This window comes from Macaca mulatta, chromosome 1, assembly GCF_049350105.2.
Source record: "Macaca mulatta isolate MMU2019108-1 chromosome 1, T2T-MMU8v2.0, whole genome shotgun sequence".
Classification (NCBI taxonomy): Eukaryota; Metazoa; Chordata; class Mammalia; order Primates; family Cercopithecidae; genus Macaca; species Macaca mulatta.
The window spans coordinates 114,523,008-114,540,856 of NC_133406.1; the positions used below are offsets into that span (position 1 = coordinate 114,523,008).

Below are 17,849 nucleotides of genomic sequence, written 5' to 3' on the forward strand. Positions count from 1 at the left end.
ATCCAAAGCTTATTTTCTCAGCAGATAGTATTCTGAGGGAAAGCTGGGTCCCCAGGATAGTTACCAAAATTGACTTAGCTGGAAAGGGTGGCCAAAATATGGCATATTCACAATGAAAGCTGCAGTGGGAGAAAATAAGACTGGGAGAAAAAGGCAGTACCTTAGCTTCATGCTTGTTGAAATGGGCTGCAGTGAGAAGCAGCAGCCCAGGTATAACACAGACCCTGGAGAGGGATGTCCAGCAACAGTTCCCACCCTTGCTCTCTCCACCTGGGCAACCTCTGGCAAGTTACTTAACCATCACTGGAAAAGGGAGCTGAAAACATTCCTAATCCACTGAATAAAGAAATACAGATGAAGTTCTTAGCACAGTTCTTAGAACTGCAAGTTTAAAAAAGAAAAAACTAACCCCTATGGCTATCCTTATTTCCATGAGAAAATATATTCTAAATTTCAAATTACTGACCTGCCAATTTTGAAACCAAAACTAATTTTTATGATATCAGAGATTAGACTTAATGTTTTCTTATAGCAAAATATTAAGAGTATTTGCTTGCCACTAGGGAATGAGATTATAAAGAAAGCATACTCATTATTTAAAAACACCAAAAAATAGGAAAAGTTTTAAAATCACCCATAATCCCATCCCTAAAATACTGTTACTATTTTACTATTTTCCTTTCAGTCATTTTTTTTCCATATATAGTGTTTTTTTTGTTGTTGTTATTTGAGTTTTGTTTGTATTTTACATAGTCTTTCTCATAGTACTTACATGAGTTTATTTTATTAACTTTTCACTTAACATTTTAACATCAACATTTCCCAAGTTATTCATTGTTTGGAAGGATTATTTTTGGTAGCCATAAGAACATTGCATGAAGGGCACAGAATCTATTTATAAGTGGTTAGGAGCATGAATTCTAGAACCAGTCTCTGGGTTTGAATCCCAGCTCCCCACTTACCAGTGGTGTTACCTTGAACAAGTGACATGAGCTTTCCACCTCACTGTCCTCACCTGTGAAATGGTGAAAAAAGTAGTGTTTATTTCATGGGGTCATGTGCAGATTAAATGAGTTAATATATGTAAAACTCTTGTAATAATGCCTGGCATATAGTAAGCATTCAATAAATGTTTAAAATGAAACCTGATGCTGTGTCACTTCTAAATTCCAGCACTCAGAGTAGGCCTAGATAAAGACTACGGGGTTGGGAGGCAGGTAAGCTCCTGTGGCCACTGAATCTCTATGCATCAGATCTGTCTCTGCCCTCCTTGTGGAGAAGTATCAGGAAGAAAGTAGAACACAGGCTCTGAATTTCTGGAAAAGGAATCCCAGTAGAAGTTAAAGGAATTACCCATTTAACACATGGGTTTGGTGAATTCTAAAAGGAACAATGTCCATCCTCTTTTACTTATAATTGTTTGGGCACATGACCACCTATCTGACCACATGGTAAGGTCTTTAGTGAAGGAATCCCTAAGGGGTCTAATTTAATGCATTGTAGGCAGCAGGTGTTCAGTTTTCATTTCCTTGTTCAGTTGAATTTACTATTCAGCAAGCAAGATGGATGCCTCAAACAAATCCAAACCCAGATTTTCATTGACAAATTCTAGACATTTCATGGGATGATAGAATAGATGTGGAAAGGACCTTGGCCATCATTCAGAGCTGGTGTTTCTCAACCCCAGTGAGATCTAGGCTTTGACATTATCCAGACATCCATCAAGTGGCTCTGCTGCACCACTGGGATTGATAATTGCTGATTTAGATCATGCCCCTTGTTTGACAGAAAAGGAACCTGAGGCTCAGAGATGGAAAGAGGCTTTCCCTGGATCACATGGAGAGCTGGGAGCAGAGATGGAATTCAAACCCTGCTATCTGCCCTCTCTCCATCATAACAGTCTGCTCTTGAATAGTATTTTATTTCTTATTGTGATTTTTTCTAGCAAGATTTATTTTATAAAATTTGCTTGTTAAACATGGCTATTGAAGTTGGAGTGAAAATAGTAATAAATATGCTGAATCACAGCCTGAATTGCACATCTGGAAAAATTGGAAGTGATCATTACCTCTACTAAATAACCAGGGATTGAGTACCTGTGTTGAAAAGGCAGTGTCTGGCATCTCCAGGGATAGGCCAGCTGGCAGACCCCCAAGAACCCTCCCCAGCATAGCACTATCTGGATGACTGTTCCTTAGCCCAGAAGTCCAACTCTTAGCCTTAGCATGGCTAAGTTCCTTAGCCCATGCCCCTGAGCTGATTAATCCTGTGGACACTGATTCACTGCACCTAACTCACAAGAGACTGTGATGACATCGACTTACAAAGAGAAACCTGAGTGTCAATGTTGGCAGGTACATTGTCTTCCTGTAGGAAAACTCCTGGAAGAAGTCGTCATAACCTGCCAGCACTCTGTGAGCATGAGGTTGCACAACAACCTCAGGTTTTGATGGTCAGCAACACTAGACATGTCCATCAGGTCATCTGAACACCTCCAGCCCTGGACAGATTTGGAAGCCCTGAAAACATTTGTCCCTGACAGCCCTTTGCTTCTCTGTGCTGGACTGTGGCCTGGGAACTGCCTCCGTGAGGGGCTTTGCACAGTGTTGCTCTCACCCACTACAGGCTGATTCTGGAGTTTGACACTGGAAAGGGATTTTTTCTATTTGTCTTATTTCCACTGGTCGCTGTTGCCCTGATGTAAAGTCTGAATAGTGTACAGAATAATTCCCACCCCTCCTGTGCATAGATGTCCACATTCCAATCCCCAGAACCTGTGAATATATCACCGTACACAGCAAAAGGAACTTTGAAGATGTGATTAAGTCAAGGATCTTGAAATAGGGAGATTTTCCTGGATTATGCAGGTGGGCTCGCTGTAACCACAAAGGTCCTTATAAGAGGGAGGCAAAAGGGTCAACGTCAGAGAGGGGAGATTTATCAGCAGAAGCAGAGGTTGGAGTGAGGCATTTTGAAAATGTAGGAAGGGGACAGAAGCCAAGGAATATAAGCAGCTTCTAGCAGCTGGGAAAGGCAAGGAAATAGACTTTTCCCTAGAGCCTCCAGAAGGAATACAGCCCTGTCAACAGTCTGATATTAGCCTAGTGAGACCTATGCCAGTCTGACCTACAGAACTATAAGGTAATACCTGTGTGTTGTTTTAAGCAACTAAATTTGCAGTAATTTGTTACAGCAGCAATAGAAACCAACCAAGAGGATCCTCAATGCCTCTGAGGCTGACATCCGGCCAAGGGAAGCTCAGTGAAGAGGTGACAGAGAAAATTCTTACAGATAAATTGCTGTCTGGATCGTCCCAGCTCTACCCCTTGCTAGCTATGTGACCTCTTAGAGCTGTTTTCTCAGCCATAAAATGAGGATAATAACAGTGCTCATGGCCGTGCCGGTTGTATGAGGACTCCATGAGATAATACCTGCAAAGCCCTTCGCCCTAGACTTGGCACATAAAAAGCGCTCAGTAATTTTTAGCCCTTCTTATTCTGGTCATTATTAGTCTTGTCCTCACCAGCATCAGTGAAAACAGAGATGTCATGATGGTTGCCAGTGCATTCCTGGGGCCCTCCGCTGGGCTTAAAGCTCCCAGCTACTTATTTCCTGGACTGGAGCTTGAAAAATTCCATAGAGTAGGATGGACAACCTGCCATCACTTTGGGCTTATTTGAATTTTCAAGATACTACTTGCACCTCTTCTCAGGAAGATGAGGGTTTCTTATTCTTTAACTTCTGGAGAGCATTTTACCATTTATGAGATGTTTGTGCATTCTTTCCTTTACTGGAATCTTTACAACAGCCCAATTTTGTAGAAGAGAGGGTTACTACCCCTATTATTCAAAGATAGAATCAATGCACAAAGAGGCCAAGAGATTTGTCTAAGGTCACACAGATGTTAAGAGAAGTTACCAGGGTTCAAATCCAGCTCTTTGGACTCTATACCTCATGCTTGCTTCTCGAATCACAGCGACCTCTAGCCCAGGGCCTGTGCATCCTGTCATAGAAGGGGTGCACAGACCAAAATCCTAGGGGGTTAGAATATAATGCACAAAAGCAGTCCGTAGATGCTCCTCTTCAGAGAAGATACTGCAATATGGCCTTAAAATGGAGCTTTCTTCTTGTCGTAAGTGAACAAAGTGCTGAGTGGAAGGGCCTCTAGCAGTCTGGTTTCAAGCTGCAGACCTTTCTTCTTGCCTTCCCGCGCACCACCACCTGCAAGTAATGAGTGCCAGAGACGTGGGTGCAAGCAAGGACATCAGAGACTGACTGACTCATGAGCTGCCTGGGGCCCCCAGGTGTGTGTGCGCACTTCCTGGAAAAGCCTCACCTCCGGACCCCGAGCCAGGTCTGCTCACCCTGGCACGTGGGATGCTCAGGTTTCCTGGGGCCCTTGCCAGCTACAGTGTTATCTTCTCTATGGAGAGCATCTCCATAGCTGGAGCCTGGAGGCGAGGATGCCATGGGAGCCTCCAGAGTGAGTAAACAGAGAAAGGAGGATTCCTCCTCTTGGAGAGCAGGTAAATATCCGGGGCGTGGGACTCAGAGGGAGTAAAAATAGCCAAGGAGGCTCCTGGAAACACACACACCGAGGTACCTTGTTTTCTCAGATGGAGAGGACGGAGACCAAGCATACAGGTGACGTGAAGCAGGCAACAGGGAGGGGCTGGCTGCAAGTAGGCTAGGCATCCCATCACACCAGGGTAAGGGTACCTCCATCCAGTGGCAGGTATACCATGTGCCTGCCTCCAGGGAACTGGGCAACTGGGCTGTCCCTCACAGTTGCTTAATCTGCCCATTTGCCTTCATCAGTGGATTGCCTTCAGCAGGGCTTGTTTTCAGTTCTCCTAGCTTACATTGATGACCTACGGGGAGCTAGTCCTGGGCTAGGCAGTGGGGAGGCAAAGATAGGGAAGCCATCAGCACTGCCCGCTAAGAGCTGTCCGTCCAGTGGTGGAGACAGGTGTTCCCCAGGAACTGCAATACAAGCAGACTCTGATGGGTATGGACCAAAGGTTAAGCAAAGTGGATTAGAAAGGAAAAGGTGTACATCAAGTTACAGTAGTATAAGCAACATGAAAAATTCATTTATGTAAGTATCTCTCTCTATTATATATATGTATGGTATATAGAGAGAGTAGGTAAATAATCAGGAAAAAAAAAAAGCTTGGATTGACCATATTAAGATATTAACTGCAATTTATTCTGGGTGGGGGATTGTGCCCATTTCTTTTTCTTTTGCTTACCTACATTTTCTGATTTTCTGCAATGAATATGCATTACTTGGATGATACGCTGTTTAAATTAACACAGAGGTACTAAATAGACTGAAAGGATCAGAAGTGACATTTGATGCTTTCATTTAATTTTGCAGGTGTTTTGGTTTCCACTAAGCACCAGGCACCATGCATGGCTCTGTAGGCATAAGGAAGAAGTGAGTTATACACAGTCCCATTACTCCTGAGCCTCAGAATGGCCCTTTCTTCTGCATCCATCTACAGTTCACATGCCACCACCGCCTACCTGGTCTCCAGTAGCCTCACTGGCCAACTCGCTTCTCAGATGTTTAATCACAGCCTGCACAGTACTGCCTGCTGCATATGTGGACATCATTTACCTGCAAGATCTTGAACTCCTTGGAAGCAGGAGCTACATGTTATCCTTCTATTAATTTCTCAAAGCATGGAGCTAGGAAAATACTGGATGCCTTAGGAACATGAGCTGAATGGAGCCAAGTGGAGGGAAGGAGACATTGAGGCCCACACAAGCGTCAGCCTTGGTACCCTGGTTGCCTCGGGGTTCCCAGGTCTTGACTCCAGAAGGGACTGAGGATGTGAGTCCTGCTTTGCTCCGAGCCACTCACCTCCAGTGGGTTGTCTCAAACCATGGCTCATGTATGGAAAAAACCCAGTGTTTATTGAGCTGAAATTAGCACCCCAGAGGCAGATCTTGCACCCACAATTGGGAAAAAAGTTTCCCTCCACCCAAAGATACTGTCTTCCCCATCAAGATTTCAAAGCTCAATTGACTATGTCAATGCTCCAAAGACTAAAGAAATTTAATTTAACTTTGTAAAACTGGGGCTTGGTTAGCTCTAGTCTGGATACATGGTAAGCATAGTAAATAGGGAAGAGAGAGAAAGGCAGTGAGGAAGAAAAGAGGGAAGGAAGGATAGATAGAAGGAAGGGAAAAAGGAAAGGAGAAGAAGGGAAGGAAGAAATGAACAGAGATGGGAAATGAACAGCAAATACAATTCTCTCTTCCCACCTGCAGGACATTCTACTTCAGGTAGTGGTGATTTTGTTGATAACTTAAAAACACAGGGCAGAAAGTGAATCTCACTTGTAACAAAGAGGAAAGACACCCACGTATCCCAGCAACTAGTATTTATGGTTATAGGTTGGGGCTTCTCTTTCCACCCCTCTCCCAATCCCACCCACCTATGCCCGCCCAGCTCTGGGCTCTCCCTGCCCTGAGGTACAAGGACTTCTCTGAGCCTGCTCAGTCATGCTCAGGTGTCTGACGGGCGGAGTATGACTGAGTCACGTTACAGGAGTCGGAGCAATTTCACACATGCCTGAAGTCTCTAGGTTAATGATGAAATGCCCAAGAATTTCCTGCTGCCCGTGTGCCAGGCTTTTCACCAATATCCAAAAAAGCAATCTGGGAATATGGCTATGTCTGTCCTAGGGTTGCAGATTACTCCCCCCAGGGAATTCAGTCTCTTCCCCTCTACATATTCCCCTCTACTCATCCTCTGTCCCTCCACCTCTGCCATGCCCTCCATCATAAGGACCTCTCCTCCCTCCTCCCAACTCCTTCTCTTTTACCCTCCCCTCTGATGATATAAGCCACATTCCACAGTTTACAGTCATCGATGCAAATAAGACCCATCATTGTTACCTCCTCTGAAGCCTCCTTAATTCCCTCAGTAAATGTCCCCAAGACCCAAGGCTGAGAGGCATCCCACCTTCTCCCTCTTCCTCACCTCCACGTCTAAACATGCACCCAGGCTCCTCCACCCAGCCCTACTGTCTCCTCTCCTCAGACAGACCCTCACCATTTCTGTTTCTAAAAGGTAAGTCTGAGTCTATTTAAAACTTTCAAGGGCTCCCTATTACCCACAGAGGAAAAAAAAAGTCAAGTTCCTCCACATGGTGCCTAGATGCTTCATAACTTGGCAGCTTCTACCTGCCCAGCCTTATGTACCTGCACCATATGGACACTACAGCCTCCTCAAATTATTGCCATCCCTGAATGTGTCTGCATGCACCCTCTGCTTAGAACACCGTTTTTCCTCTACTCCTGCATGTTCTCAGGCTCCTGTTCTCTAGGAAACCTTCTGAGACAGCCCCAGCACTGGCTCCTGTAATGGAATGCCTCCCTGGCAAGGTGCCTGGCACTCTCTGTGCTCCCCAACAGGATCACCTCTTTATTAGATTCTGAGCCTCTCCACAGTGGGGTCTGGGCACTCCGCCATGATGCTGGGGGATATCACAGAGGCTGTGTATCATAAATACTCAGAGGTGCTTGGAGACAGATGCTGGGGTTATTCATCACTGTGTATCCTCAAGGCTCAGCACAGAGTTCATGGCATTCAGCAAATATTTGTTGAGTGAAGAATGAAGGAATGAAAGACTGAGAGCTTGTCGTCATTGTCGTGGAGGGAGGAGGCCCGCAAGGCCAGCCTGGTCACTGTGCAGCAGGTTCTGACCTTGACTCAGTCTGATACAGGTGGAAACTGTGATGAAGTCACTTCTCATCAGTGTGTTGCCTTGGTCTCCCTGGGATGCCAGGCAAACAGGAGCTTTTAAGCACTGGAAATTCTGGATCCCTTATTAGATAAATTGAGTGACACCAGGTCCTGCTTGAGTTATTCTTAGACTCCACAGGTCACCAGGAGTCTGTCAGAGATTTGGCCCATCCCTCCTCATCTAGGGGATGAAACTGGCTCCAGAAGCCAGAACCAGCACTCAGAACTCCAGCCACTGAGCCCCATGTCCTTCCCATGTCTTTCCCATCTCCATTGTCTGAACTGCCTCCTCAGTGGCCACATCTGAGCCGAGTGGAGCCTGGGGAAGAGTAACATAAGGAAGAGTCTTGCAGTGCCCATAGAGTGTCCTCTCAGCTGCTAATTGCCTAGTTGAGTGACAGGAAGCCCAGTGGGCTTTAGGAAGATTTCAGGGGAAAAATGACCCCTGGCTTCTGCTGCTGTCCCCCTCTGCCCCAGAGAGCTGCATGAGGGTTCAGTTACTGCCCTCCCAAGGGGGTTACTCTGTGGAGGCCCTTTGGATGAGGCCAGTACTTTGAACCTCTGTCAGTTCCCACTTGCAACATTCCAAGTGCTCAGGGTTTCTCTGGCATAGAGCTTGGTCCCTGGACCAAACTCTTTATGTACCAGAGAGAGTTTCTCTCTTTACGTTTCTAGTTTATTATTAAATCCTTAGAACACAGAGGATGTTTGAAACATAGTAGATGCTCATTGAATATTTTTGGAAGAGGGAGGAAGGAGGAAAGGAGGGAAGGAGGGGGTGAAAGAAGGGAAGGAGAGAGGAAAGGAGCTGATCTACGTGCCACTGAGCTGGCTGAGAGAGCAGGGTGAGCCTCTGTGAGCATCTGGACAACTCACGCATGAGGCTAAAGCCAGCTTCCCAGAACAGAGGTGACCTCCCCTCAATCCCAAGACTCTTAGACACAAATGCTCATTTACCTGAGTAGAAAGCCTCTTGAGTTAGAAAACTTCACAGTCCATGGGCATCCTTTGTGGTACATAGCAGGTGCCCTGGAACCCTTTGCTATTTCCTCATTTCAGCCCTATCTTTTCCTGGGGCTTTCCATGTGTATCTCTCCCACAAGCCATCCTAGCACCATAGAAGGATCCTGTCTTGGAAACACTAGGCTCAAGAGGGTCACCAGGTTCCACGTTTCTCACTGGGATCCAGGAGATAAGAGTGGTGGGAATCCATTCTAATAGGCGTGTAAGCCTCAATGACCAGTGGTGAGCCATTCATATCTTTAAAGTGGAAGAGGAATCCATTAAGCAGAGTGAACTGAATAAGAAACAGGGAAATCTGCCCTTGAGTCTCAGTTCTGCCGTGTTAACTCTGCAACCTTGGACACACCACACTGTTTCTCCGAGCCCCAGTGTTCTCATCTATAAAATGGAGGCCAACTATATGCTACCCAAACAAATGAGATCACATATAGCAAAGTATGTGGTGATCCATAAAGTGCAATAATAACTATCATAATAATGTAAACATAACCAAATAATGATGTTGATGGCAATTAAAGCCACCCTGTGAGTGGTGTTGTCTCTCACACAACCCCACAGCTTTACGTGATGTCAGTGGTTCTAGGGGGTGCAGGAAGTAAGGCCACAGCAGGAAAGATCCCCAGGTGAGAGCTGAGTGTCAGTGACACTTCCAGGCATTCCTGGTGCCTACCTGGAAGACAGCACTGAGGGCAAACACTGTCCTGCCCCAAAGAGCATGAGAAAGCAAGAATGAACCTGATGGCTAATCTTTGTGACCCTGCCTTGACCCCTGTAGGACTCCTCTGATGACTAGAGAATGAGCACCCTATTCTCACCAGCTGGTTCTGCAGGCCCTCAGGAACCAGAATGTCGGGTGGGGTGGTGCCTGGGTTTGGGCAGTCACTTTGCCCCTCTGCAGCAGTGTGTCCTCCAGTGGAAGACGAGGAGGCTGGACACGATGGCCTCTGCGAGTCCATCCTGCTCGGGTGGATCCGGTGGAAGTGTCTCGCAGGCTTCCCACAGGCCCTGTGCTCTGGGGCTCACAGTTCCGAGAACTTGGTCAATACCCAGCACTATCAACAACACCTCATAATGTGTCCACTCAGAGCCAAGCCTGGCTTCAAGCAGCTTCACCCTGACCTTGCACCTACAGCATCAAGACATTTGGAGCTGCTATTGGAAGGTTCATCCATCAATCCGTCATTCAGTCCTCAAAAACATATTAAGTACTGATAACATACCAGGCATCATGCTCGACCCGGATGACACAGATGGAAATTAAACACAGCCCTGTCCTTAGGACATCCCCACTCTGGGTCAGGGCCGGGTTGAGGCAGGCAGACACATAAGCATTCACTTGTAAGGCAGTGTGACGAGTGCTGATAGACGACATAACACTCTTCTCTCTTTGGCGTTGCCTTCCACTCCAAAGGCCTGGCAGGAGGCAGATGACTTCCCACAGATACCCTTGCCCACCCTTTCAACCTTCTCAGCTAGGAGCCAGAAAGGATCCCATTTTTGCCATCAATTAGCTAGATGAACTTGGGAAAGTCACTTCGCTTCTTGAGGCCTCAGTTGCCTCATCTATAAAGTGGGAACAGCGAGATTTTTCATCTATTCAGGAATCAAAACAAAATTTTTTTTTTCAGCAGCAGTTATATGCTAGGCTTTGGGAACACAGCAGTGAACAGAGACGTGACCCCTGATCTCATGAAATACAGTTAATTAGAAAAGACAGACATTAAGACTTAAAATTATTGCCAGAGCTATAAAAGGAGAAGCAGGTTCCTATGGAACTACAGGAAGAGAATCTCACCCAGCCATGACCATTCTCCCAGAGATACCATGGGCATTCAATTAAACAGTGAATATAAAAGTGTTCCTTAGGCTGTAAAGTGCTGTGTGAATATGTGCTATCTTCTCCTGGGTGTTTTTGCCTCTCTCACTCAAAGCTTGGGAAGTCAGAATATGAGAAAGATAAAAAGGAAAGCAAATATCAATTGAGGTAATTGCTTAAATAGATAATAGCTATTATTCCACTTGTTAGCAGACCAGGACAGGGATGCCTCCCAATAATAGTGAAATGTCAATTATTTCACTAGCATGCCCAGGGTGGCACAACTCAGGGTCAGAAATGAAGGTTAACCATGTCCCTCTCCACTGCTCCATAGTAAACAGGAAAACAATTCTCCTCCTTTGTGTTTCCACCTCCAGCCCTGCTCCTCAACTTCTGGTTAGAAGCGAAGGCACAGACCAACTCCCAGCCAAGATACTCAGAGAGGGCAGAGGTCCATCCAGGAGAATGGACAGCGAGGCAGGTAATGGTTGCCAGGCAGAGCTCAGTCTGCCTCCTCTGATGGGACTGTATCCATGCTAATGGCCGTACTAACTCTGGTGGGAAGGCAACCTTAGTCAAGCTGTGAGCTGAATCCAGTTGAATCCAGCTATGGTAGACAATGGCTGGACAGATATGGAAACTGAGGTTCAGAGAGGAGAACTGGATGGTTGCAGCAAAAAACTATGAGTGCCAGTGCCCTGTTTCTGAGTCTCTGGTATCAGCAACACACATTGAATGCCTTCCATGTGTCAGGCACCAACCACTGTGAAGTGGTTTGGGGAGGCGGACCTTCCCCCGGGGTGTTCTCAGATCTGGGCATCTCACCTTTGGCCAATGCCCTCAGACTCTCTTCCTTTTCTCCTGTCCATTCAAAATCCAGTCTCTGTAAACCATCTGAAACTTACTCACGATTAAGCATGGCCCTTGCCTGGGAAATATATCTGTGTTTCAATAGATACCAACTCTCAAAATAAAGGAATGAATTTAAAATCACTGGGTTTCAGGCCTAAGTTGTAGAAGGAGTGCTGGGCAGTGGTACATGCAGTGGTCAGGGTCGATTTCTCCCCAGATGAGAGAACAGAGACCCAGAGCCAGAACAGAGATGCAGCTGGGCTTCGGCCACACAGCTAGAAAGTAGCAGGCCCAGAACCCATGTTTCCTGAATTTCAGTCCCTTCAAGAAAACCATAGATGCTGTAGCTCTCAGTGGAGCTAGAGAAGACCCTTCGCTAGCTGGAGTTCCCTCAGGGGACAGCAATCCTGTCCCATAGGACAAGCGGGAAACTAGGGATGAGGGATGTAAACCTGCTCTCCCAGGACTCTTGGAGTTGAAAGGAATTTTGGTCTTCATTCAGGGCTGTCCAGTGAAGTCACCCCAGGTCACTTTCTGAACAACCTAAGTACAAACACAAATCCTAAATCTCCCAGAGCCCAGACTCAGGCTCTCTGAGTTGTCACTCCTTTGTTGAGACACCCCCTGGTGGTGTGGTAGGAAAATCCAATCTGAAGTCAGACTCCTTTTGAATCTCTGGCCTGTGGTCTCAGGGAAGTTATTTAATCTCTCTCAGCCTCAGTTTCTATATCTGTAATGATGGAAAAAATACTGCCTAATGTTTTGGGGGTTGGTCTGAGAATAAATTAGACTGCAAGTCTAAACTCACTAGCATGGTGCCGGACACATGGAAGGCATTCAGTGTGTGTTTCTTTCCCCCTCCTTAACCTCTTCTTTTTCTAAAATAGTGATGCAGCATACTTCATAGAGTTAGCTTAAATAAAGTCAGAGATGTGAAGTAGACAAGACCTATTGAAGATGGAATCTGTTGTTGGTGGTGTTTTTTGAGATGGAGTCTCACTCTGTCACCAGGCTGGTGTGCAGTAGCATGATCTCGGCTCACTGCGACCTCTGACTCCCTGGTTCAAGCAATTCTCCTGCCTCAGCCTCCTGAAGAGCTAGGATTACAGGCATGTACCACCACGCCCAGCTGATTTTTGTATTTTTCGTAGAGACGCGTTTTCACCATGTTGGCAAGGAGGATCTCGATCTCCTGACCTCATGATCCGCCAACCTTAGCCTCCCCAAGTGCTGGGATTATAGGCATGAGCCACCGCACCCGGCCAAAGTTGGAATCTTAAAAGAAAACTCAGAGAATCTCTATTAAAATAAGTCCCTGCTTCCTTGGGACTAAAACATCACAGAACCTCACCCTGTCAGTCCTTGCAATAACTATAGGAGTCAAGATGTTTGGGGGCCTTGGATTTGAACCTTAGTTTTTGACTGTGAAATGAGAAGAGAGGTCAATAACTCAGCAAATATTTATTAAGCTTCAAATGTCTCCGAAACACCAAGAACAAGACTGAGTGAGGAAAGAGAGACTAAAGGAATGGACATGAAAATGGGCAAGATATACTCCCTGACACATAAGAACATACAAGCTGGACATGGAAGTCAGGACACACACAAGAGAGCTACACAGCCAGAGGTGAAGAGCACAGACTCGGGAGCCAATGTGTGGGTTTGAGCCCTAACTCAATTTTTTACTTTCTTTTGAGACAATGTCTCACTCTGTCACCCAGGCTGAAGTGCAGTGGTACAGTCATGACTCACTGCAGGCTTGACTTCCTTGGCTCATGTGACCCTCCAGCCTCAGCCTCTATTGTAGCTGGGACTATAGGTGCACACAAACACACTTGAATAATTTTTTTGTATTTTTTGTAGAGGTGGGGTTTCACCATGTTGTTCAGGCTGGTTTCTAACTCCTGGGCTCAAGCGATCTGCCCGCCTTGGCTTCCCAAAGTGTTAGGATTACAGACGTGAGCCACTGTGCCCTGCCCCCAATTCAACTTTGGGCAAGATACTTACCTTCTCTGGAAAGAACTTGGTTTCTATCAAATAAGGACAATAAGAAGGTCAATTAATTGGGTTGCTTGGGTGTGTGTGTGTGAGAGAGATAAAATATAATAAATATTTTACAGGGACAAGCCTGGCTTAGGCTGTATGTATGTGTGTGTTAATTTATATAAGATATAATAAAAATAAAGTATGAAATTAAAATATTATTTACAATATAGAAATTTATTAAAGCACTTTAGTACCTGGCACATAGTAATCACATATAAGTTTTGCTATGTTAACTAGATACACCACATAGAAAGCAGATCACAGTTGCATGCTTTGTAGAGGAAAACACAGTTCACTCTGATTACTTGGGACTGATAGCATCCCATCAGGTCTTGAAAGAGAAGGGGATTTGCAGTGACCTCTTCAGCAGCTTCCTGCTCTTCGCCTATCCTCATCACTGGAGCCCAGCAAAATCTCCAGGATGTACTGCCAGTTCTGAACTCCTGCCTCTGATTCTGTCGCCCCCTACCGTCCCATGTGTGTAAGGCAAACTGGATGCTCCACCTCTTCCTCAGTGCAGAGAAGTGCTAAAACCCTAATCCAAGAGTTTGCAGCCTTACTCAAGAGACTTGGACGAGTGTGTGACATGGCTGTGAAATAAGAAATAACAGGAGCAGAGTTGGAGGAAATGTTGGACATAGAAACCTTTGGAAGACAGATGTCTTAGTTTTGCTAGGCTGCCATAACCAAGTGCCACAAAGTGGCTTAAACAATAGAAATTCATTTTCTCTCAATTTTGGAGCCCAGAAGTCTTACATCGAGAGTTGATGGGCTTTGCTTCTTCTCTCCTTGGCTTACAGACATCCATCTGCTGCTTATGTCCTCACATGGTCTTCCCTCTGTGCATGTCTGTGTTCTAATTTTCTCTTCATATACAGACACCAGCCATAATGGATTAGGGCCCACCCGATGACTTCATTTTAATTTAACTGCCTCCTTAAATACCCTGTCTCCAAATATAGTCACTTTCTGAGGTCCTGGGCTTGAGACTTTAACATATGAATTTTGGGAGGACACAGCCTGTAAGAACAGATAAGAGGAGTAGCCTCCCTCAGGAACCAAACATAAGCCCTGTACCATCACAGATACCCATGAATAGGGGGACAAAGATGGAGATGGGTGGAAATAAACTAAGACCCCCCACCCATGCCCACCTCATTAAGGATTCAGCTGACTTTGGAGGGTGGATAGAGAATACATCAAGGCCTCAGCGGGGAAGTGAGGCCTAGGCAGCTTTCAGAGGATGGACTTTGAAGCTTCTGCATCCTGAGTTCCAGGAAGTTAACCCTGTCACACTCCCTCTCCACAGTACCCCAACATTCTGTGACAAAGAGTTGCCTGGTATGCCTCCAGCATACTATAAAAGAGCAGAACTGGCTGTGCGGGGTGGCTCATGCCTATAATTCCAGCACTTTGAGAGGCCAAAGTAGGTGGATCATTTGACGTCAGGAGTTCGAGACCAGCCTGGCCAACATAGTGAAACCCTGCCTCTACTAAAAACACAAAAATTAGCTGGGCGTGGTGGTGCACACCTATAATTCAAGCTACTAGGGAGGCTGAGGCAGGAGAATTGCTTGAACCTGGAAGATGCAGTGAGCCCAGATCATGCCACTGAACTCTAACCTGGGCAACAGAGCAAGACTCTGTCTCAAAAAAAAAAAAAAAAAAGCAGAACCAGTCCCAAGATCACCACTGACACATCTAATCAGCCTATATATAGACTGGCCTAGACATTCTAGAAGCATTCTTTGAAGTAGATTGTTTCTTGGAGTAAGGAATTTATATCTTTGGGATAATAACTGTGACATTTTCACCTTTTCTCCCCTTGTGAGTAAGGAGAGTTTGTTTTTCCCACTTTTCAAGCCAAGTAAAGAGTCCGTAAGAAAATCACTCTGAGATATTGGGGGTCCCTGCAGGAAAGTGAGATGAAGTATTGTATCTCATTTGGATGCTTGATGTGCTGTGGAAAGACAGATGCTCAGCTGTGCTGGGTTGACTGCCAGCATACAGAACAGTGAGGGGATGCTGGAAAGAGCTTGCCATGTGCCCTGGATTTGGGGAGGCATTCCTGATTGGGTATGGGTCCTGTCACCCAGGTAGTGAGCACTGTACCCAACAGGTAGTTTTTCAACCCATGCCATCATCCTAAGTGAATTAATGCAGGAACAGAAAACCAAACAACACATGTTCTCATTTATAAGTGGGTGCGGAACATTTAGAACACAGGGACCTAAAGACAGGAACAATAAACAGTGGGCACTACTTGCGGGGAGGGACAGAGACAGGCATTTCTGATTATAAAGTCTGCAGCACACATCCAAACTGTCCACTGAGACCCCAATAAGAATATATACAAAAGAAACCCCATGTGAATGAGACAGAGAAGGAGAAACAATGCAGGAAAGTAGATCAGACCACCCACTGTTTGCCAATGCAGATTCCCAGGGTGTGGTTTAGGTCTGAGCTGACAGGGCAAGGAAATCTTTTAAATTGTGCTGTACTGAAGTCTTTAACTCTGGAAAGTGACCAGAAAGTTATAAAATCTGCCGGAGACATCATTAAGGCACAGTAAGGAGATGGAATATAGCGTTTTAAGTATCTGAGTTGATAAATAAATAAATAATTTGCTATCTCTAAAATTTAAAGTTCAAACCTTCAATAAGTTTCCTCCAAAAGCCATTTTGCCATTATTGTCAGAAGTCATTGCTAATCACATATATGATTACTACCCCCCTTAAATAGTGAATCTCTCTACCCAGAGAAAACACCTAGTGGTTATTTTCCTTAAAAGTCATCCATACTATTTCTGTACACATAAAAGGATGCCTTACTTGTATGTGGTATTTGTATCTTATTAGCATATCACTTAGCAAATTACCTTTTCATATATTTATTATTACATTGTACTTCTTACTTGAAAACTGTTTAGCAATAAGTTGTGTTTTCCAAAGTTCTACATTTCATATTTATCCCTTTGTTAGAAGATTTTTGTATTCACTTTTTAATTCATTGTTCATAGACTAATGGAAAGCTTTTTTTGATAACTCTAGTGATATTTTGAAGTTCATTAGTAATCTATGAATGTCTATACAGTTTTATTCATCATTAAAAACCATATATTGTGTAAATCACATGAAATTTCTATAAATTGGAACTTGTTCAGAAAACAGTTTAGGTGAAAATGTAACTATTACATACACTAAATAAAATAGGTTGCAATTTCATAAAATTTTATGCTATTAATTAGATAAATACGTGTACTTTGTTATTTTATTGTTCAACCCCAAGATCATCATCTATCTTAGATGAAATCTATTGAACTCTGGAAACAGCTAAATTTGAGAGTGAGAAAACAGTTCTCAAAATCTAAAAGCTGCTACAGAAGACATCAGCGAAAATGATGAAGGACCTTTAACAATCTGCCCTCTCTCCATCCCTCTCCCGCAGTAGTCCCCACTGTCTATTGTTCCCATCTTTATGTTCCTGTGTTCTAAATGTTCAGCACCCACATATAAATGAGAACATGTGTATTTGGTTTTCTGTTCCTGCATTAATTCGCTTAGGATGATGGCATGGGTTGAAAAACTACTTGTAGGGTACAATGCTCACTACCTGGATGACAGGATCCATACTCAAACCTCAGCATCATACAATATACCCATGTAACAAACCAGCACATGGACCCCCCTGCATCTAAAATTAAAATTAAATTTTAAATTATTTTTTAATGGAGAAGAAAACAAATCTGCCCAGCATAAAAATAGTGGAAAAACAGACAAAAATGGTCAGATTTAACTTTTTCAAAATTCTAGAAGAATTTATTCAAGAAACATTGTTGAATCTTGGTAAAAAACAGTTAATTTGGTAGCACTGGAACCATCCCTCCCTCTCCAGCTTCCTGGTAGCCTTGAGAAATAACAGCTTACATTTGCAGTGAAGACAATTAATTACCTGGCAGCCAGTAGAGGGAGCAGAACAGGAATGGAGCTGATAAGTAACTTCAGAAAAGTCTCAGAATACAAAATCAATGTGCAAAATTCACAAGCATTCCTATACACCAATAACAGACAAACAGAGCTCCAAATGATGAGTGAGCTCTCATTCACAATTACTAATAAAAGAATAAAATGCCTACAAATACAACTTAAAAGGGATGTAAAGGACCTCTTCAAGGAGAACTACAAACCACTGCTCAAGGAAATAAGAGAGGACACAAATAAATGGAAAAACATTCCATGCTCATGGATAGGAAGAATCAATATCTTGAAAATGGCCATACTGCCGAAAGTAATTTATAGATTCAATGCTATCCCCATCAAGCTACCATTGACTTTCTTCACAGAATTGGAAAAA

At 44.4% G+C, this 17,849-nt stretch overlaps 1 protein-coding gene across 9 annotated transcripts in view; it reads right to left on the bottom strand.

The window, feature by feature from the left end:
- Nucleotides 1–17,849, bottom strand: part of LCE5A (late cornified envelope 5A) — a 77,875-nt gene that overhangs the window by 2,287 nt on the left and 57,739 nt on the right. For 5 of the 9 annotated variants that reach the window (XM_077987332.1, XM_077987330.1, XM_028848083.2 and 2 more), the window contains one exon: nucleotides 963–1,015. The exons of 1 other annotated variant lie outside the window; for it this stretch is intronic. Coding sequence is in view for 1 of the 8 variants with exons in the window: in XM_077987330.1 (XP_077843456.1) it covers nucleotides 963–1,015 (53 nt within the window). In the remaining 7 variants the exon portion in view is untranslated. Of the gene's footprint in view, nucleotides 1–962; nucleotides 1,016–3,918; nucleotides 4,222–5,252; nucleotides 6,412–17,849 lie in introns of those variants that run through there. 3 more of the 9 variants (XM_077987337.1, XM_077987334.1, XM_077987338.1) reach the window with 3 other exon arrangements.